A 23,249-nucleotide genomic window follows, 5' to 3' on the forward strand; every position below is an offset into this window, starting at 1 on the left:
CAAACGTCTGTTTACCAGCAGCAGTATACATGAGGCCTTAAAGAGGAAGTAAACCCTGATGGGTTTACCAAGTCTTTGTCTCCCTGCAAAAGTAAAGCATAATGGGCTACTATGCATCGCATAGTAGCCCAATACTTGTCACTTACCTGACACAGAAGCCAGCGATGTCACTGCTGTCCCCTGTAGTACGGAGCATCCATCTTCTTCTGGGTATCGCTGCTCTGGCCACTCATATCGCCTGAGCAGCAATGATGTCACTCCCGCGCATGCGCACGGGAGCCACCACTAATGGCATATAGTGCACCTGCGTGCCACTGTCTGCAGCGCATGCGCCGTAAGACAGCAGTGGCTACCTTTTGGTAAATATCTCCTAAACCGTGCAGGTTTAGGAGATATTTCTTGGCTCAATTTAGGCTTACCTGTAGGTCAAAATGGTTTGTAAGGGTTTACAACCACTTTAAGCTTAATGTACACAGGACGCTGAGGCAATCTCTTCTGAATGCTTTGACAGCTTGAAACCGGCGTTTAAAATGCCCATTTAGCCACATTTGCATGCCGCGTTCGCGCCTAGGAGAACTTAAGATAATATTACAAGACCCTCCCAAAGAACAAAAAATAGTATTATTTAACTACTTCAGCCATTCTGTGAGACCAGAGTGTGTACCAGCAGTGTACATGTATCTATTTCAATTTCGGTGCTTTTACTATGGATACCATAATGAGCATATGTGAGGAAATGCTCCTGACGTTGCTGTAGAGGAGGCTGGAAAGACGTCGGAAATTACGTGCGAGGACCAGAGTTTATTGTTACTGGACTCATCCATTGATTGCGCAGCACGTCTATAGGATATTTTTCCAACATGTATGTACAGCTGTGTAGTTTATTATATATAAATATATATGCACATAAATTGGGGTAGGCGGAACACTAGTGGAGGTGGGTCAGTCAGGCCTTTGCCATTGACCTTTGGGGACCCGCTTTTCTGACCTTTAACCTTTGGGGGAGGTCCCTAGTCAAATCCCTAACCGAGTCATAACCTTGTTCTTTAAGAGGAAACCATAGCCGTAACCCCTAACCTTGTTCTTCAGGGGGAAATCCTTACACTAACCCCCTACCAGGAAATCCAAACCCTAACACTATCCCTAACAAGAAACCCTAACCTTGTTCTTCAGGGGGAAACCCCAACGGGAAACCCTAATCCCTAACCGAAGCCCTGACTGGGTAAAGACACTGATTAGATAAGTTAGAACTTGGATAAAGGGTGGGTGTCCAAGATAACAGGTTGGGGTGAGGGTAAGAGACAGTCCTGTGAATCATTGTCAAAGCTACCTAGAATTTAACATGAGGGCAAAAAGCAATTAAAAAAGCCAGATATTAAATTTAATGCAACCATGTTTGATCAAGTCTGGGGTCAAACTCAATGGTGGTTTATCTGGTTCATATCTAACAACATACAAGTCAAATTCCAATTCTACTTTGGCTAACAGCAATGCTAGTGGTGAATTGGATTGGATCATGAGCTCATTAGGGGTATATAAATGGACTATGAAGCATTACAAGCAATTACAAGTTAAAAAAATTAAAAATAATAAAGGTTTTTTTCATCATTTGCTATCCTTTTTAAGTTTTGTAATGTAAAAAACAAAAAAAAAAAAACACAGGGCACCTTTAAAAACGCTTCTAAACGAAAATGTGGCTTAAAGCCGGTACCATGTTTAGCATCTGAAACGTCAGAAAAGTCAGCGTCTGAACTCTTTTGCCTTCAAATAAAAGCCTATGTACACATAAAATAACATTGGATGAGTTCAGGGGCAGCTAAAAAAAGCATCCAACTGCCTCTGAACGTCCGTTTAGCAGCGGCAGTGAACATGAGGCCTTAGGCTGCTTTTACAGGAGATTTGCCTATAAAAACAGCTCAGTGTTATCCTATGTGTCCATGCACATTAGGATGTTTATAGGCATATTTTAAGCAAAGCATTTAGAGGCCAAAAAATTATCTTCTGGGTTGTGTTTTTAATAGGAGTTTTTTGGCAGAAAGAAAACAGTGTGCATAACCCTTAAGTGGCGAAACCAAGAAAATAATTAGGCCCTATTTACACTTGCTTACCTGTGTTTAGCTTTTCTCTAAAAAAAAAATGTTATTCCCTGTGTGTTCCTATGTTTAGATGTTCCTGCCTCATTCAAACAATTGCAGAGGCGCATACAGCATGAATATGCTGTTTGATTATGTGTAGGGAGCTTCGTGAAGCTGTGTACAGGCAGCCTTTCTTATTAAAATGGCATGCAACGGCTGTAAGGACACAGTCACACATCTTAATTTGACAGGCACGCAGGGGTGGGTGTGCAGCCCCAAATGCACAATGTCTGTCAATGCGCATGCCTGTTAAAAAACAAAGATATGTAAATGTTCGTACAACCACTGCGCTTTCATTCAGCAACATAGGCTGCTTGGACACAGCTCCAGGTTTAGATATTTTCTCTAAATGCATATAAAACACAAGTTTGACAGAGCCAGTGTGAATAAGACCTAAATATCCTTTGTGCAACAATACTTTCTAATGTTAGCATAATGTAAGTATCAAAACAATAACACCTCCCCTTTGCAACCACTAAAATGTAACTTCAAAAGTTGAATTCAATCTTTATAAATCTGCAATGTTTAAAGTGTTTGTTAACCCAAAAGTACAAAGCTGTGCCAGCCCCTTTATTATAGGCAGGCATAGCACACTGAATATGTATTTTAGAAAAACGAGGCTTGTAAATACAGATTTAGAACGATCTTCAGGCCGGTCACATGACTAGCGGACGCTGTACAGCTCCGATGGATGGCTTCTGCAGGAGGGGCTGAGATCTCCCTCTGACATCAGCCGGAGAGATCACATGGCTGCTCAGCCCCTCCTGCAGTAGCCTTGGAAACTGTCCAAGAGTCACGTGATTGATTGCACTAAATTGCTATCTACAAGCCTCCTTTTTATAAAAGATTTATACAGTTTGCTATACGCAACAATAATAGAGGGGCTGGCAAAGACCATTTATACAACTTTATTTGGGGGGTGCCGACTTATAGAATTTAGATCTACTTCAACTGAGATTTTCATAGCTCAGCAGATGGTGATCCCAGAACATCAAAGAGAGGGTGAATTATATTATAGGAAAATGTATTCACACTATTGCATCTCTGTGTGGGCATGGCAGCTCATTTGACTGGGCAGTTGTGCCTGCATTTCGTACAGGAAAAAGTTTGCTGAACTATTTTGAAAACAAAGTGGTCGGGAAATCCCTTGGTGTTTTGCACCATGGCATTTCCCGGCAGTCCCCACACCTGTAAATGTGCTGTGTGGTGGTGCAAATAAGGGTGAATGCCAGCCCCCCCCCCCTCGTTTTTAAAGAGAAGTACGTTTTGGCTGTAGGTGCGGAAACTCAACCTGCAATAGTGCGAACCAGGCCTAAAATCATTTTAATCCACGGTTTGTTTAGTGTGCCTCTCAGGCTCGATTATGGGGAGTAGTGTTTGTGATGCTGCAACCACTGCAGAATTGCCAAGCAAGGGGTGGAGCGCATTCCAGCTCCTGTAGCCACTAGAAGAGGAGAGGAAAGATCCCTGATGCCGCACATTCACGGAGTCCTATGGTGGTATAAGAGACAGCCTCAGCCTGGTCTTCCGCCAGGCCATGACCCCAACGTGTTTCGCTCTACCCCCTCGGAGTTTAGTCATACGGATCCAAGATAATTTTACTTTGAGTCACTGACCCAGAAAAAGTTTTTACATTAGGAGTTCTGCATACTTAGACTCTATACTAAAGAGTAAGGGCCAAGTTGACGAGAACAAAAAATATCAACCACCACAGGGAGCTGAAACCAGGCTCCTAGACTGTTGCAGAAAAAAAGAAGAAGAAGGGGGGGCCTCTGGGTGTAGATTTTTTTAAAAAGCAATTTATTCACAGGTAAAACAAAGAGATTATGCACTCACATTTTCCAAGGCATAAAAAGGCATGTAGAATACAAATGGGGCGGTTTTTTTCATCTGATTCGTCCGTCACATAGGATCCGGTCACAACCCCGCGACCCGCGTGTCATCACTAACCAAGCCTCGCTTTGGAAACAACATCCTCTGCGTCCACCAAGCCGGCATATTTGAAACAACAAACTTGTGGTAACGCCAGGAGAGGACAATATGACAACCGCGGACCGGATCCTATGTGACGGACGAATCAGATGAAAAAAACCGCCCCATTTGTATTCTACATGCCTTTTTATGCCTTGGAAAATGTGAGTGCATAATCTCTTTGTTTTACCTGTGAATAAATTGCTTTTTAAAAAAATCTACACCCAGAGGCCCCCCCTTCTTCTTCTTTTTTTCTGCAAAGATTCCAGAAGTCACTGCCAGCCAACATTATACATACTGAAATGCTGTGCTCATCTTTGTGTATGTGAGTGCAATACCTACCTTTCTGACATTTCTTTTATCCATATCTTCACGTATACTAGGCAAAGCCTGCAATACATTATACAATCTTCTTGTAAAATTTTCCTTTAGATTTACCAAAACCATATAATACAAGGTCAAATCTAAACACTTTAATTTGTATGCAACCAGGCAGGCCATTGCACTACATAGTTGAATGTAAATCTAAAAGAAATTAAAGAAGAAAATTGTATAATGTATGGCAAGCTTTAGACAATTGTTTTCTTTCTCCTTCCACCTCTTTTTTTGCCTTACATGTACTGGAAAGATGACTCCAGAGCTCGCACGAAGGAGAGTCTGTTGATGATGCAGTGTTCTTTTCTAAACAGACTTTACTTTGATACCTTACTCTGTCTAATAGTGTTGGCCAAACAGTTTGAGCTAAGCAAAAATGTGGCCCAAACCGCCTTTCCAGTGAAAAACTCGAATATGCGGGTCGTTCGATATAGTGTTAATATAGTGTGTGAATATAGTGTGTCAGTGTAGTGTAGTGTTTAACATAGCATTACATAACATTTAGTGCTGTATTCCCCCTTTTTTTTCGGTTGCTGTGTGTTTGTCCCTTGCCTGCCGCCTTTTTTCTTTTTTTTTTTAATTGTCAGCAGCAGTTTTTTTGACTGTGACACTGGTGTTACCCCTTTTTAATAGTTTTTACATCTCTGTTAGCGTCAGTACTTAAAGTTGGGTAATTCCCACGTTTGGGAGGCCAACAAGGAGTTGCAGACATTCCCATGCCACTATGAGGGGGCCAGCTGCGTCTGTGCCAACAGGCAAAGATGGACATGGTCGGTCCTCAAGCAGGGCACATTTGTCTCTAATTAGTGATGTTGACCGTGCTTTCCAGCCATAGGATGTAGAAGAGGTAGTGGACTGGCTTACTAAACCATGAGGGATGGGGGAGGATGACGTGGAATTGAGGTATGGATTGCAATATTATAAGACATAGCTGTTGAATTTGTAGATATATAACGAAATGTAATGTGAAATCTATGGAAAGAAAAGATGAAAAAATAAAGGATTTATTTAAAAAAAATCCTCACTCTCTATCAACCAAGCAGACACTGGCGAGAAATCCACTGCAGCTGCCAAAGCGGCTTATTCTGCCTCCTTGTCCACAGCTACTCCTGCCATAGCCGCAGCAACATGCATGGAGGAGTCAGCTAAATTATTTGAACACAGTGTCGGCCACTTGGTTCTTGAGAATGCACAGACATTACTTGATTCTGATGTTGGTTCTGAGGTAGAGGAAGGGAGTAACATGAGCCTACAGAGAGGGGAGAACTAACAAATTGGCAGTCATGATCCCCCAGCCACAGTGTATTGCCAAGTTGGCTCCAGTGATGAGGATGGGAGGGATGATGATGATGATGATGAGGTCACTGACGCAACTTGGGTACGAAATAGAGCAGAAAAGGAAAGTGAGGGGGAGAAACAACCCAAGCAAGGCAAGATGTCCTCCAGAGGCAGCCATCATGGAAGAGCAGAGATCAACCACCCTATTCCAGTGGATTGTTGAGCTGTTATTTCCCGGCCCACTTCCCACAGCTCAGCTGCGTGGGCATTTTTTTAGCACATGTGCCATTTGCAATCTCTGCCACAAGCAGATCAAGTGTGGGGAAAAAGATCAGCAATTTGGTTACCACATGCTTGACTAGGCATTTCACCGGTCATCATTGAGCCCATTGGCAAGAGCACCTGAAAGCCACACACAAGGGACATAAATCTTCTCCTCCTCACCTTTCATGTCTACCCCTGCTATATCTCATGACCTCTCAGCAGCCACCACTGACAGGGATGATGGTATAGCAAAGGGTGTCACTGGTCCTTGCAACATGTCTGCCAGCAGCACACCACCAGCTGTAAAGTATAGCAGGCACATTTCTCTGCCCCTGCTGCTGCAGCGGAAAAAAACAAAAAACAAACACTTCCTGCCACCCACCTGCCCAGGGTCTAAATTCCAGCTTTTCCAAATAAAGAAGCTTGCAGGGAAAATCTATTTAAATGTCTTCTTTTTTTTTTCTTTATAAAATATCAGTTTTGCTGCAGCGGGTTCTATACACGGTACAGATGCGCGCCCCACCACCCCCCATCAGGCACTATATTTAAAATAATTGGGTGTTCGGCCAATCGCTAATGTCTAATAGAGGAGCATTGTACTAGTTTTGACTCCGTTTTGTGCTAGGCTACATACACTACTCCTCCTAGGGTCTGCGTTTGTGATTTGCATTTTCCACTTGTTTAACTGATTATGGTTACAAGGATTTTAAATTTGGTGTGATTGCCTTTTGTTGTGTTTTCGCTTGCTTTGCTTCTTCAGTAATAAGTCACTTGTAGCGCCCAACCCCAGTATAACCTATTTGCTTACAGTTTTTTTTTAAGATGGTACCCAGAATCCTCAGCTTCCTAGCTTACTTCAAAAGCTTTTTCTGTACTGTCCGCCTCTTCTTTTGGACTGTGTAATGACCAGCATCACCCAACCCATCCTCTCTGGCCTGGATGTCATTAACAAACTATACCACCTATAGTGTAATTTACAAGTAAGCACAGGCCAAAAAAATAAACAGGGAGGGGTAAACATTTGTCATGGAGGAGTTGGGCTTAGGGCTGTTGTACTGCGGCCCAGCAAGATGTAAAACAAAATTAATGAACAGGCTATGTTCCCTGAATGTGTTTCAATGTTTCATTTTCAGTTCTGACTGGTGAGCATTTTTAACATTTATATCTCAACTTAATGCAAGAAGTGAAAGCATGCCAAGAAGCCTATATAAATGTATGACAAAACTTCAAACAATGCCATATTAAATATAAAGGTAGGTGGGGGCGGGAAAGGTGTTACACAAGTCATTAAGATGACACTGACAAAAGATCAAGCACTTCCTAATCTGAAAGGCTAATTGTTTAACTCAATTTGTATGCCATGTAGATTGGATTATAGGGCAGATTTTTCTTCTCTTCCTAACAAATTAAAGTTATATTTCAGGAAAATGGAATCCTCGCTTTTCTCCCTGGGGCACAGGAGCCATTAGCAACGACGCAGCTCCTGGAGGTTACCCACAAACCTTATGCTAAATGAGAGACAATGAAAACATGACAGACTGTACAATATATACAATTCTGCATCTCAGTCTCTTCCCCCGCACAGCTAAAAAGCCCCAAGGGCAGGCCTTGATCAAACCAATGTGAATTATACTGAGCCAACACTGGCTCGTTCTTGAACACAAAAAAAAAGGAGAATTGAGATAAATTGGTTAAAGATATATTTAGAAGCATTACATATTTACATGTATTAAACATAGCTACTATCTTACAGATTCACAGCTTGGACTCATCACATTACCAGTAATGGGAAATTTAGATACCTAGGGGTTTATAACACAGAACCCATAAAGGAAAATTAACACTTTAGTTACCCCTTTGCTGGGAGGTGGGGCAGGCTTTATGAGCATGTGATCGGAAAGTTCCCGATCACAAGGACCGATTAGGCGCATTCCGCAAATTGGTCTGCAAATATGCAGTGCAAAGGCCCTCCCACCAAGAAGCAGCAGATATGCATACTGTCAGTGTCAGGGTTAAGAGAACAAAATAATTAGGGAAACAGCTTTTGAAGTTAAGCAAATAAGTGATTTATATGTGACTAGAGAAGCCTCCAAAGAAGAGCATTATGTCCCAAAGAGCAACTACATCAGGGACTAGTGTCAGGATAGCTCCTACTAAAGGTAAGGAAACTGGAACCTTTACAGGTAGGTGTGGGGGAATGGAGATACAAAAGAAACAAGTGAGGGAGATAGATTGTCCCCAGTAGGTCAACCGATTTTCATAATCATGATTTATGACCAGGAACATACAAGTCATTAGGAATTTGCCAAATACGTTACAGTATCTCACAAGAGTGAGTACACCCCTCACATTTTTGTAAATATTTCATTATATCTTTTCATGCGACAACAATGAAAAAATGACACTTTCCTATAATGTAAATTACTGAGTGTACAGCTTGCATAACAGTGTAAATTTGCTGTCCCCTCAAAATAACTTAACACACAGACATTAATGTCTAAACTGCTGGCAAAAAAAAGTTAGTACACCCCTAAGTGTCAATACTTTGCGTGGCCACCATTATTTCCCAGCACTGCCTTAACCCTCTTGGGCATGGAGATTGCCATCAGAGTCCTTGTCCACTCCTCCATGATGACATCACGGAGCCGGTGGATGTCAAGAGACCTTGTGCTCCTGCACCTTCCATTTGAGGATGCCCCACTAATGCTCAATAGGGTTTAGGTCTGGAATCATGCTTAGCCAGTCCATCACCTTTACCCTAAGCTTTTTTTTAGCAAGGCAGTGGTAAACTCGGAGGTGTGTTTGGGCTTGTTATGTTGGAATACTGCCCTGCTGCCCAGTCCCTGAAGGGAGGGGATAATGCTCTGCCTCAGTATGTCATAGTACACGTTGGCATTCATGGTTCCCTTAATAAAATGTAGCTTCCAGTTCCGGTAGCACTCATGCAGGCCCAAACCATGACACTCCCACCACCATGCTGGACTGTAGGCAAGACAGGCTAGTCTTTGTACTCCTCACCTGGTTGCCACCACACACACTTGACACCATCTGAACCAAATAAGTTCGGGCTTTCTTGCACATCATCTTAAGAAGAGGCTTCCTTCTGGGACCACAGTGATGTAGATCAATTTGATGCAGAGTGTGACATATGGTCTGAATACTGACAGAATGACCCCGCCACTCCCCCACTCCATTTAACCTATGCAGCAATGCTGGCAGCAGTCATATGTCTATTTCCCAAAGACAACCTCTGGATAGGACACTGAGCATGTGCACTCAACTTCTTTGGTCGTCCACGACGAGGCCTGTTCTGCGTGGAACCTGTCCTGTTAATCCGCTGTATGGTCTTGGCCACCGTGCTGGTGCTCAGTTTCAAGGTCTTAGCAATCTTCTTATAGCCTAGATCATCTTTATGTAGAGGAACAATTCTTTTTTTTTTTTTTTTTCAGATCCTCAGAGTTCTTTGCCATGAGGTGCCATGTTGAACTTCCAGTGACCAGTATGAAAAAGTGACAGTGATAACACAAAATCTAACACACCTGCTCCCCATTCACACCTGAGACCATGTAACACTAATGAGTCACATGACACTGGGGAAGGAAAATGGCTAATTGGGCCCAATCTGGATAGTTTCACTTAGGGGTGTACTCATTTATGGCTGTGTGCCGAGTTAGTTTGAGGGGACAGCAAATTTACACTGTTATACAAGCTGTACACTCACTACTTTACATTGTAGCAAAGTGTAATTTCTTCAGTGTTGTCACATGAAAAGATATAATAAAATATTTACAAAAAACGTGAGGGGTGTGCTCCCTTTTCTGAGATACTTTATATATCTTGAAGGTGAAACTAGTGGAACTATTGCAATGAACAGTAAGCAAGGGGACACTGGAACCATAAAGAGAAAGTAAAGGAGAACTAAGGGCTTAAATTAGAATTCCAAGATATCCCAACTAAACTTAAAAATACCCCCTTACTAACACGTATTCTAACTAACCTGTATAATAAAGATGCATATATTTAACATACTTTCAGGCCACTCTGGTCCGGTCATGTGATCTTCCCTGTGACAGCCTACGGCCGGCAACAGGGGGGAGAAGAGTGCGTTTGACAACTGCTGGTAAAGCTTAGAGCAATGACGTGACGCATAGGCTTCAGTCATTTATCTGTTGCCAGAGATCCCTTCTCTCTCATCTCCTCTGCAGCTGCTGTTGGATGACACATGATAGATAGAGTGGCATGAAATTAGGTAAGTATATGCAAATTTCTTGCACAGGTTAGTCAGCTTAGGTGGTTATGAGGGGGGAGGGAGTATTTTAAGCTTAGTTAGGGTTAAACTCGGAATTGTACTTTAAAGTTGACCTTTCTCACCACTGACTAATCACTTCAGCATGCAGCTCTATGTTTATTAGTTAAACAAATATGTTTTGCTTTTACCTACAGTTAATGTTTTAATGGTAATGTAACCAGGGCCTGACAGCTGCAACCTAGAAAGTTCCCGTCATATGTGCCAGGGGACAGATTCAGAGTTCCAGGCAGAGTTCCAGTAAAGGGAAAAGGATGCATCTGCCATTAGTGAAAATGACCACATATACAGATGCACAAATGAGGAAAAAAATGTTTGCAAAGAACAACCAACCTACAATTACTTACAAGTATCTGTGTGCGGATTTCAATCATTAAATATTTCTAAAGGTACCTTTGTTTATTTTTTTGATAAGACTTAATGTACACGGGACATTTTTACAACCTCTTCTGAACGATTTAACTTGACAAATAGTAATCCACGTTTAAAACGTCCTTTTTGCCGCATGTACATGCTGTGCTTAGCCGCGTTTGGCTGTAAACGAAACACGGCTAAACGTGAGTTACCGTGTTTAGCACTTTAAATACCTCCAAACGCAGCATCTGAACTCATTTTTTTGCTTTCCAAAAAAGGCCTTTAAACTCAACTGCCTAAAAACAACATTAAAACAAATCTGTGTACATGTACTGATAAGATAACATTGAATGAGTTCAAGGGTAGCTGAAAAAAAAGCAGACAACTGCCTCTGAACGTCTGTTTATCGGCAGCAGTGTACATGAAGCCTAAGGGTAAAGTTCATCAAGTAATTGCAAATGATCACCTTGTAAAACAATCCATTCCGTTTTAAATAGAAATGAAGGACAAAACATTTGTGTATAGATATACAAAAAATATATAAAAACTTTTTTTTTTATAAGTGATCACATTCCCTCTGTTCTTAGCTACATAAGAGTGGGGGCAGGAGAAACAGCAGGACACCGATCTTCCCAGTAAAGGGCTTTGCAGGGGGTGGGGGTGTCCGGAAAAAGTCTGATCAATGAAGGAGAGCAGGGAGCGTTCCCAGCATAGCTAGAGAACTGACCGCAGTGCGTTTACCAGCTTAGTTTGGTCTGTAAAGCAGAGTCACTGGTAGGAACATCAGAGATAACACACAAAGGAAGCAATATAAAGAGAACAAGATAGTCTTTCTTACAGTTACATGGCACAAGAGGAACATATCAAGAATATGAAACATTGGGTTTACATATTCTTTAAGGCCTCACTGTCATGGATGTAGGGGGACATGTGAGGGTCATGTTTGCCTGCACAGGGATGCACAGGAGTTCCATACAGTCAGCCCTATTCATGTCAATTGGAATGCAACAGCTTCATGAACATGAGGGTGGGGGAGCAGTTATTAGAAGAACACACAAATTATACAGGGGGAAACAAAGGACATAACAGACCAAAATGTTTGGTCTAATGTGCTGATGATCATTTATTGATTCAATAAAGCAACACTAATTCAGAAATGTCAGAAGCACAGCTAAAGCAAATGTCACAATATATCTGTTCCCCAGAAATTTTTACTACTGTAGTTCCTTTCATACTCACAAGTTCAGCTCGTTGTTTCTGCATCCCAGCTTCTTCCAGGGCCTTAGATAACTGTGCCTAAAACAACAAAAGAAAGGAATGTCAGGAAAGCCTAACCCTGTGACCTATGACACATAATCAGTATAGTACATTTATAACATTTGAGGAATATAGAATACAAATACACCAATAAGAATATTTTTTCAAATATGAAAAACAAAACAGCGAGCACTGTAAAGGATCGATTTCAAAATATAGAACGTGTACAGAATAAGTGCAGCACTAATGAATGATCACAGTGTGAACTGAGACTGGAAAGTGTATAAAAACATTTACACGAACTGTAAAACCTCTAAACAAAAAGTGATAAATACAATAGTGACAATGTGCAAAAAAAACCCTTAGATGAAATAGTGTCCAAGGATAATGTCCAGATTGCATATCACTGGTGAAAAAACATTGGTGAAAACCATAAAGGTACACAATATAGTGATGTAAATATCCCAAAAAACTATTTAAAACCAATCAAAAAGTGGACATCATTGTGAGTTGAAAACAAAATAAAAGAATGTGCTAGAAAACTTGCTGATAGAAGATCCACCACCAGCAAATCCAAAGGCTTACCGGAGAAATGGAACTCGAACAGGTACACACCTAATGAATCAATCAAGCTTTTAATGTAATACACCAAAGGGAAGACTGCCTCAGCAGACATGACCTCCAATTGGATGGTAAATTCCAAGGATAGACCTCAGTGGGAATGGTTTCAAACAGGAAACTTGACAGATGATTTTTACAGTATAATGCGATTATAAAAAAAGAGAAGGGAGGCACATAGTGTAATTCTGTTTTAAAATAAATGGGAAAGATTTAATATAAAAAAGTTAATACACTCACCATTTGGTAGATAAAAAAGTGATTGTGATAAAAAGCAGTGTCTTCAGCAGAGCGTTCCAACATGTTTTGTCTCATAAGACTTTATCAACACGAGATGAAGTCTCACGAGACGAAACACGTTGGAATGCTCTGCTGAAGCCACAGCTTTTTATTACAAGTGCTTTTTTATCTACCAAAATGTGAGTGTATCAACTTTTTTATATTAAATATTTCCCATTTTAAAACGGAATTACACTATGTGCCTCCCTTCTCTTTTTTATAATCACATTATGCCAGAGAAATCATCTATCCGGTTTCCTGTTTGAAACAAATCCCACTGAGGTCTATCCTTGGAATTTACTATCCAATTGGAGGTCATGTCTGCTGAGGCAGTCTGCCCTTTGGTGTATTACATCAAAAGCTTGATTGATTCATTAGGTGTGTACCTGTTTGAGTTCAATCTCTCCGGTAAGCCTTTGGATTTTCTGGTGGTGGATCTTCTATCAAAAATCCTGTAGTTGCTGACTTATAATAAAAAGGACACTTACCTGTCCAGGGATCCAGCGCTGTCCTCAACTGGGCTAGTTCTTCACTAGCCTTTGGGTTCCCAACATAGGCATCCTAACTGTGGGCAGCCAGCTATGCTGCTTTCCGCTTCACAGCCAGCTGCCCACTGCACATAAGCCGTGCTACGTTTTGTTAATGGTCCCGCAGTCTTCAGGGACCTGTGATGTGTCACCATTATATTAATTAGGGTCTCTGCTTTCGACAAATATATGTCAATATTCTGAGGTTTTAAGTAACTTTCTAGCAAAAAATTTAGCTTTCTGTATGTATGTAAAAAGTGTCGGAATAAGCCTGAGGGTCAAGCGAATAAAAAGTGCCCAGAGGGTGTGGTGAATTGATGCATTCACTGCACCAGTCAGGTGGGAGAGAGATCTATCCAACAATAGGAATAACCAAGAAATGTCAAAAACAAGCATGTGATTAAACTTGTATTGAATCAGGTGATCCATCACACAACCATAAAAAAAAAAAAAACAAGTGTCAATTGTATCACAGAGGCATATACTGCAAATATAAGACAGTCCACTTATGCCTTATTTGTGTAATTCAACCAACTGTTACAGATTATCAGATGTTTTTTATGGGCTGCAAAACAGGAACAGTCCGCATTTTCAGAAAAAAACTTCTAATAAAACAGTTCAAGATGAAAACAATTTCACATTTATCATGTCATTTAGGCAGACAATGCAGCCATCTTATCTAGAAACTCAATGTTCAAAATGTCTCTAGGTGTATTTTTTTTTTTAATTAGAGAATTATTTCACAGATTGAAAGGCTTGCGTCTAAATAAACTTCTTTGCAAATTAATTTTCATTACCATGCATTTAAACAGTCACTTTATCTTTTAAGTAGGATTCATAATGTGGGGAGATTTCAGGAGTCTAATGAGGATTTTGAACTACACATAAAAGAAACAGCTTCTATCGATATGGAAAGACACAGCGATTTTGGGGACAATTAACATCCTTCTGAAATATTCACGAATGCACTAGGAGTCTTCTCTATTTGAACGCTAATTTCTGGCAGTAAACAATAGAAGTTAATAAAAGCGTTATCACTTTCAGAAGACTTTATTTCCATTATGCATTCCCAGATTCAGAAGCACAATCTCCACCCTTCAAATAGATTGAAGTTGTGCATACAAGGACATTTTATTAAAAGGCTATTTACCATAGACTCATTAGCGGAAAGGCTAGAACAACACAAAAAAGGAATCATTTACTGGATAAACGAAAAAAATTATTGGGTTCTATAGAAGATTTGTGACCGTGACAATATAAATAAAAAAAAGAACTGCAGCAGACCTGTCAGCTTGCCGATTCAGGGAAAATGGACAGTATCTTTGAAACCGGGTCCAGCCTGATTCACCGATATGCACCTTGTCAGGCTTTATCACCACCAGGGACAATATTGGGTGTTTCAAGGTACTGAAGAGCATGTGACCTGTTCCACATGGCAATACTCAGGTCTAGCAGTCAACTTCCAAGTCTGAGCATTCAAAAAGGCAGACATGTTATTGCTCCCTCTAGCAACTGACAATGGAGATTTTATGGCCTGCTGCAAAAGAGAATGGAAAGGCTAGGGAGCACTGGCAAGGTGGATATAAGTGAGCTAGAGAGGCTCATTTGCAAAGACACTGTAATTGAGCCCTGAATGAGCAAGGTAACAGTGTTCCTTTTAATGCCTCCATGAAGCCCTTATAAAGTTTTCCCTTAAAGACCAGGCTAGACAAAGGAATTAAATACAAACAAATTAAACACTCCTATCGGTGTTCGTACTCTCGTGTCATGTGGATGCTCAAAAAGCCAATAAAGACAAAAGTACCTAATCAAATACATGAAATCAATCCTCCCACATCTATGTGTACAGTATGTGAATTGCATCTGCTTTCTATTGAACCAAACACAATTTAGTGGTTGACTTACTGGTAGGCCAAACCCCTAACCCCCAGCATCCTTTGAAAACTGAAAAATTAAAGGAGCTCGAGGACATGCATCAGATAACTGCAGAAGCATCTGATTGACTGTTTCGGTATTTTAGCAGTGGGTGGGGCAAACCAGTCATCCATACATATACATCAAGAATGGAGGAATATGTTAGAGACGGAATGAAAATGCCTGTTAACCACATTGGATGTCATCTCTTCTTCCCATCATCTGGAGGTGAACCTCTGCCTGTCCATTTATCTTCCGTACCATAAAGTTACTGCTTGCTGGGTGTTAGTTCACTTTTTTACTATTTTAGGTTTTCAATACAGACAAAGGTTACAGACATTATACAAGCAGCAGTTTAGAAGGCATAAAACAGAGGTTGACCACGACAAAAGTGTAACAATTGGAGATATTGTATTGTATTTGAAGGAACATTATGTCAGTATCCTACCAAAAAAAAAAAAAAAGTTAGTTATAATTGTATAAGTTTTGCGTCATTATCACCATTTCCTATGAATCACAAGAAATTGTGTTGTGGAAAATGTTATGAAGATATATTGGATGTATTTTAATATGTATTGTCATAAGAGTCTCCCCAGTTTTTTTTCTCCCCCAGCCCACTCTAAAGAGCTGACTGGGGCAGATGGATGCTTGTTGAGATCCGTTAGGTAGTGGAAAACTTCCTGTTTGGAGAGAGGCGTTTGCAGAGGGAGGGTATGTCTGTCAGCGAAAGGGCCCCTGTGCATTGCACAGACGATCGTCTGGGGGGATATGTTTGCTCTGCAAAGATCGGTTATGGGCGGATGTATGCTCATTGTCTCTGCTGTGTCTGATCAGTACATGTCGAGATTTGCAGCGTGCATCTGCAGATAACCTTCCATCCACAAGGAAGGGTAGCATAATCCAAGTATGCATTGTTCTCTGGAACAATGTATATTAAGGATTTCTATCAGCAGAATTGTAGTCATCATTCATTGGTTATTGTATAAATTGATTTATTCTGTGTCATGTATTTATTTGGTAATGTCCTGCATTGTCTACATCCTGTGTGGTCATGTCCTTTTATGGTCATTCACGTCCTGTGTTCATTTTCCTGTGAGGTTACAAACGGTGTAGGAGAGGTTTAACTGTTGGAGGCAAACCCTCCAGGTCAGTGATGGCGAACCTTGGCACCCCAGATGTTTTGGGACTACATTTCCCATGATGCTCCACTACACTGCAGAGTGCCTGAGCATGGGAAATGTAGTTCCAAAACATCTGGAGTGCCAAGGTTCGCCATCACTGCTCCAGGTTGTGGCTTCCCGTTTATGTGTAAAGAGCCAGGCTCACTACCCACAGGGGAAGTGATGCTGATGGAAGTGAAAGCGTAAGAAGGATGGTCATGTCTATTTGGATGAGTGGGTTGAAAGGTAAGGTATCATATCTTTAAGAAGAAAATAGGTGCTTATATGAACACAATAGATGCGGCTGTGTGCATAGCATACAGCCAAAATTCTACCACAATTGGGAAATAAGAGTAGATAAGAAGTTAGATCACCTTTTCATTTTTTTTTTTTTTCTGAAAAGCTGAACGTATACTTTAAATAAATGTCTTTATTATGTAACCTCCTGTGTTATCTCTGTCCCAAAAAATGTATCCTGTTTTGATGAATTTTGTTTTCTGCTGTAACATGCAAATTGTAGAGTCCAAAGTTTGTGCACACAGCAGCAGTACATTGGGATGAGGTGAAACAGGAGGACCTCAGAATGAATGTGGAGGCAAAAAATAAAATAAAAATTCATGAATTGCTAGATGTTAAAAAGAGTAAGCATGGACCATAAAACTATGTTTGAATTCATGCCATGAAGACTATATAAGGCATTCTGAAGGCAAAAAGCCCTCACTTTTTCTACAGTATCCAGTGTAGCTAAAGCACAAGTCTTGAAAGCATCCTCGAGACAGGCAATGGGTTTATTTTGTAGAAGAGCTAATATTTTCTGCTTTTCTTTACAGCACAGAGCGCAAAACTGGGGATATTCTTAATAACCAGAAATGCAAAGTTATAACAAACACTCTTTAGTTAAAATCAGAGGTGATAAATCTGCCTGGTATTTGTTATTACAAAGAAGGTCACAAAACAGAACAACCTACCATCATCTGCTCATCTTTACCTACATTTGCATTTATCAACTGAATTTGCCACTAATGAAATACAGTTAAATCTTGGTTTGAGAGTAGGGATGCAAAGGATCAAAAAACTCATGGATCGGATCGTTCCTTGGATCAGAGTCACAGATCAGATCATTTTCGGATCAGCAAATAATTGAATTTGCAAAAACCTGTGAAATTTCCACCACCATATAGTCCCCACTGTAATATACATCTCCCCCAATGTAATATTGGCTGAGCATGGCTGGGTATCGCTGAGGATGGCTGGGTATTACAGAGTATTTCAGGGTATGCCTGGGTATGGGCAGAGTATTGGCAGAGTACTGGCAGAATATTGGCAGGGTATGGCAGAGTATTGGCAGGGATTGGCAGGGTATGGCCAGAGTATTGGCAGGGCATTGCCAGAGAATTGGCAGGGCATTGCCAGAGAATTGGCAGGGCAATGCCAGAGTATTGGCAGGGCATTGGCAGGGTAATGGCAGAGTATTGGCAGGGTAATGGCAGAGTATTGGCAGAGTACGGCAGAGTACTGGCAGGGTTTGGCAGGGTATGGGCACAGTATTGTAGAGTATGGCAGGGTATTGGAAGAGTATGGAGGGATGGCTGTGACTGCACTGGTCACAGAGCAGCACTGTGGGCTCTACAGATGCAGCCCACAGCGCTGTTGCCATCCGGTCTCTCCCCTCCACTGTACAGATCAGTACACAGAGGGGAGAGAGTTACTGGCGTCAACATGACGCCGGTTTGTTTGCAAGTGATCGCTCTGTCATTTGACGGAGCAATCACATTGTAAACGCTGACGGGTGCACCAAGATGGCCACCGCTTCGGGACTAGACCGAAGCCACGGGCTTTTCCAAGGCTGAGAACGCGGAGCATGGCGTGTGCTGATCCAAACGGGGTGATCCATATTTAAGAGTAACTTGATTTGAGCGCGTTTTGCAAGACAAGCAACATTTTTTTTATAAATTTTGACTTGATATACAAGTAACATCATGTCACAACTGAGTATACGAGAGAAGAGTGGCGCCTCTAAGTGTAGCAATGTGGTTACATTTAATGAAAGTACAACATTTAGCAACTCACATGGCTGATGATTAAAACAGGCAAATCTAAGCATGCAGACATCCAGGACAAAGCTGTTCACATAGACGGTCCTCCGCACCACCATCAAATCCCTTCCACGCTGCGCTCCATGACCGTTTCAAGCTAGTCTTCCCAGTCATGATTGCAGACTGCCAGCGGTGCAAAGGACAGTCTATGTGGACAGCTTTACCCCAGATGCCTGCATACTTGAATGTGCCAGCTTTAATCATTAACCATGTGAGTTGCTAAATGTTGTACCTTCATAACATGTAACCACATTGCTACACTCTGAGGCGCCTCTCTTCCATTTTACACTCTGTAGCTCTTGATGGATTTTGCTTCTAATCCCCTTGTGGAGGCTGTCATTTGCAAATGGACATTTTATGGTTACACAACCAATCACATTGCTATCATCTTTTTATATGGATTTTAAACTGAAAGACCTATGAAGAAATCGTTGTGGAATGAATCATCTGAATTTCCATTATTTCTTATGGGGAAATTTGCATTGATATATGAGTGCTTTGAATTACAAGCATGTTTCTGGAACAAATTATGCTCGCAATCCAAGGTTTTACTTATTTAAAATTGAAAGACACCAATATTTTTTTTTTGCAGTTTGCAACTGTACATATAAAGCCCTGTAATCATGGTGTTACCAGATATAGTTCTAGAGAAATAGCCAGGAGTCATGTTAGTCCAGATCTTGTGAGTGCCATTCTAATTAACCACTTAAGGACTGGGCCTCTTTTTTAGATGTGTTGTTTACAAGTTAAAAACAAGTTGCTAGAAAATTACTTAGAACCCTCAAACATTATACATATATAACATTTATATGTTTATTTAACACCATAGAGAATAAAATGGCGGTCGTTGCAATACTTTCTGTCACACTGTATTTGCGCAGCAATCTTACAAGCCCACTTTTTTCAATTAACAATAAAACAATAAAGTTATCCGAAACTTTTACCTTTAAAAATCTCCATAGGCAACAAGTTGCTTGTTTTGCATTACAGAGGGCTAGAATTATTGCTCTCGCTCTACCGATCGCGGCGATACCTCACATGTTTGAACATAGTTTTCATATGTGGGTGCTACTCACATATGTGTTCGCTTCTACACGCGAGTTTGGTAGGACGGGGTTGGTTTTTTTCTTATTTTACACCGTTTAAAATAAATAAATATTGTGTCCCTTTTATTTCTATTAAAAAAGGAATGTAAACATCCCTTGTAATAGAAAAAAAGCATGACAGGACTTCTTAAATATGAGATCCGGGGTCAAAAAGACCTCAGATCTCATATTAACACTAAAATGCAATTATAAAAAAAAAGTAAAAAAAAGAAAATGGCCCTTTAAGAGCTAAGGGGGAAGCGACGTTTTGACATTGCTTCCACTGTGCACTATCATGGAGACAGGTGGGGGACATCTTCCGCTCACTCGTCTCCATGCACAGCCACGAGAGGACCGAATCTCCTTCGCCGTTGCCTCCGGTAAGCGGTGGAGGGCACCGGATCATGGCGGGAGGCCCTCTCCCACTGCCGATAAAAGTGATCTTACAGTGAATCAGCCACAGAGATCACATTTTTCCTGTACCGGACCGCTGGCCATAAAAGTGATACCGGAGTTATAGCAGCTAGCTGCTGCCATAACAACGATATTCGTCCTCAAAGTGAGTACATACATCGGCGTGCGGAGGTCTGGAAGTGGTTAATCATATTGGGAAAAATTCTCTATAAATCTTGTCTCTACCTGGCTTACTTGTTTTCAATTAAAGTGGTTATAACCAGCAAACAACTGAAGCTAGCTGGGAGAGTACCATAGTCATACAGTTAGGCGTCATGTACACTGCTGCTTGTAAACACGTTTAGGAGCAGCTGGGCTTTTTTTTTTCAGCTGCCCCTGAACTCTCGCCTATGTTATCTTATCAGTACCTGTATACAGGGTTGTTTATAGTCGTTTCTAGGCAGTTGAGTTTAGAAGCATTTTTTGAAAAGCATAAAAATGCGTTCAGGACGGATTTTCAGAGGCATTTGAATTGCCAAATGCCTGTAACAGCTTGTAAATGTGTTGTGTAAATGCGGTAACTCGCATCGCATTTAGGCACATTTCGTTTTCAGGCATTTTTCATTCTTGACTATTTGCAATATATATATATATATATATATATATATATATATATATATATATATATATATATATATATATAGGAAGTTGTAAAATGTCCCGTGCACATTAAGCCTTACAAACACTTTATGGCCAGTTTGGTCACACTTCAGGCATCCTACTAGTACCAGGATGTGGGATGTAAGGAATAACAGGGCCACCTATAGGAAACAAATGTAGACACAGGGAAAATGTAAAGACTTTATAAAGATCATGTCCTGTATACACCCAAAGGTTCTTGGATATATACACACACACGTATATATACCCAAGAACCTACTTGTAAGTTGTTGAAATTTGATCAAAAAGGACCTTCAGTAGTTTACATTTTTCCTGCAAGGCTGGTCCCAAGCAAATATTTAGTAAAGCAGAGGCATTTTATTGATGCCAAAGACTGCAATTATAATCTTCCAAAGGGTGGCATCGCATGAATGCCAGCTACATTTCTGCACATACTAAACTCTGTATTTTTACGGACATCACAGGCCAGTGATGTACAGTACAATAGTGTACAGCCCATATTCCACGTTTATCTTTGGAAACTTTGTTAGCATGGTCCTTCCTGGTTATATTCTAACCTCACAGTCCCGTACTGAACAAAATTTTGCCAAGCCCCCCAGCAATAAATCAAAATAATTGGTATAATATTTCTCCATTAGCTAAAAATAAAAAAGCAGTTTAATAGTGTAAACTGGAGGCCTCTGCAATAATCTAAGACAGTCAATCATGAATCAGCTTTACTCACCCTAGCTCTTTAATTAAATCTGATCACACGATTATGCGGTTAATTGGCCAGTTGTAACTACATATACTATATGTATCGGCATGGTGGCAAGGCAGCCACATTTTTAAAATATGTTTTCTTCTCAACATTTTTTTTATTTTTTTTTTGTATTAAAAGAAAAACACATAAAAATGCTATATCATGGGCTTTAAATGGAATACAAAATGGAAATTGAGGATTAAAGAACTTATGTTCATGTTTTATAGATGATTCTGTCATTACTCTAAGGGACAAATCTTAAATTCAGATCTGGCAAAGATGGAGCTGTCAACATCAGACCGAATCGCCAATTAGTGATTATAATTATGGGCTCAGAATTCTAAAACCTTCATGACCCACAACTTTCCAATCTGATTAGTAATTAGTGTCTAACCTGAAGGCAGATTTGTTTGGTGCTAGGATGCAGGCTATGGAGCACAGTGAGGAACTAAAGTGGAGATACATTGCAAACATTTGTCCAGTTACGCCAAAGCTGTCAATATTATTAATTTCAAGGACAGCATAAGATAGTAGACATCACTGATAAATTCAACAATTTAAAATTAAGTGGACAGAAGATACAGACTGCCTAGGCTGCTATTTTATAATTGCACCACATAAAACAAATGACTACAGGCCCATTTGAAAGCACCGTGAAACACATGTTAACTCTAGCAAAAGGGTATAAAGGCAGGCCTTTTCCTGAAGGCCTACAGTGGGCATAGGAAACAAAAAAAAATCACCGCCTTTCAAATAATCATATTTTATTGCTTTGCAGCTTGCAATGAAGACAGACAGTTTTTGTTTTATTCAGCTGTATTTACTGAGTGCAACTTAAAACATCTAAGTAAAAAGGTACAACACCAACATGTCAGAAAGCATTAAAAAAAAAAAAAAAAAGGAGTTGGAAAAAGGACCCCCCCCTTCAAACTTAATCAGGTGTAGCTAATCACCTTCTCAATAGCACACAGACCATTAACTTTCAACTGTGATCAGCTGTGGTCATTTTGATTAGCTTAGCATGAAAAGAGCTTTCCTGGAGCATTTCTGTCCCTGTTAGTGCAACTGAAGCAAACAACCAACTATGGGTGGCAACACACTGTCAAAAGATCTCTGGGATAAAGTTGTGAACAGGCACAAGGCAGGAGATGGATACAAAAAAATGTCAAAGGCTTTATCAATGCCTAGCAGCGCAGTGAAGTCCATTAAGAAGTGGAAGGTATTTGGTACAACGCAGACCTTCCATGGGTCAGGACATCCCTCCAACTGGATGAAAGAGCAAGGAGGAGACTGGTCAAAGAAGCTTCCAAGAGGCCTACAACAACTCTGAAGCAGTTTCAGGAATTTATGACAAAGAATGGTCATTGTATGCATATGACAACAATATCACATGCATACATCTCCACAAATGTGGCTTGTATGAACTCAGTATTCTCTCTCCTCCAAACACGCCAAGTTGTGTTTCTACCAAATAGTTCTACTTTGGTTTCATCTTACCATATGACATTCTCCCAATCCTCTTCTGGATCATCCAAATCCTCTCTAGCAAACCTCAGACCCTGGACACGTACTGGCTTAAGCAGGGGGACGCGTCTGGCACTGCAGGATCTGAGTCCCTGGCGGCGTAGTGTGTTACTGATGGTAGCCTTTGTTACGTTGGTCCCAGCTCTCTGCAGGTCATTCACTAGACCCCCCCCCCCCCCCATGTGGTCCTGAGATTTTTGCTCACCGTTCTTGTGACCATTTTTAGTCCCAACGGGGTGAGATCTTGTGTGGAGTCAGTGAGTTTATATGCTGAGCATTACCTCCCTATC

General features: G+C 40.8%; 1 protein-coding gene across 2 annotated transcripts in view; it reads right to left on the reverse strand.

Annotated features, from left to right (window-relative positions):
- The window catches only part of MAD1L1 (mitotic arrest deficient 1 like 1), a 1,159,769-nt gene that overhangs the window by 647,410 nt on the left and 489,110 nt on the right, over nucleotides 1-23,249 (reverse strand). For both annotated transcript variants that reach the window (XM_077449134.1, XM_077449135.1), the window contains one exon: nucleotides 11,923-11,979. In XM_077449134.1, the coding sequence (XP_077305260.1) occupies nucleotides 11,923-11,979 (57 nt within the window). The remainder of the gene's footprint in view (nucleotides 1-11,922; nucleotides 11,980-23,249) is intronic.

The sequence above is a fragment of the Lithobates pipiens genome, unplaced genomic scaffold, assembly GCF_037356315.1.
Source record: "Lithobates pipiens isolate NorthernLeopardFrog02 unplaced genomic scaffold, aLitPip1_a1.2 Scaffold_22, whole genome shotgun sequence".
Lineage (NCBI taxonomy): Eukaryota > Metazoa > Chordata > Amphibia > Anura > Ranidae > Lithobates > Lithobates pipiens.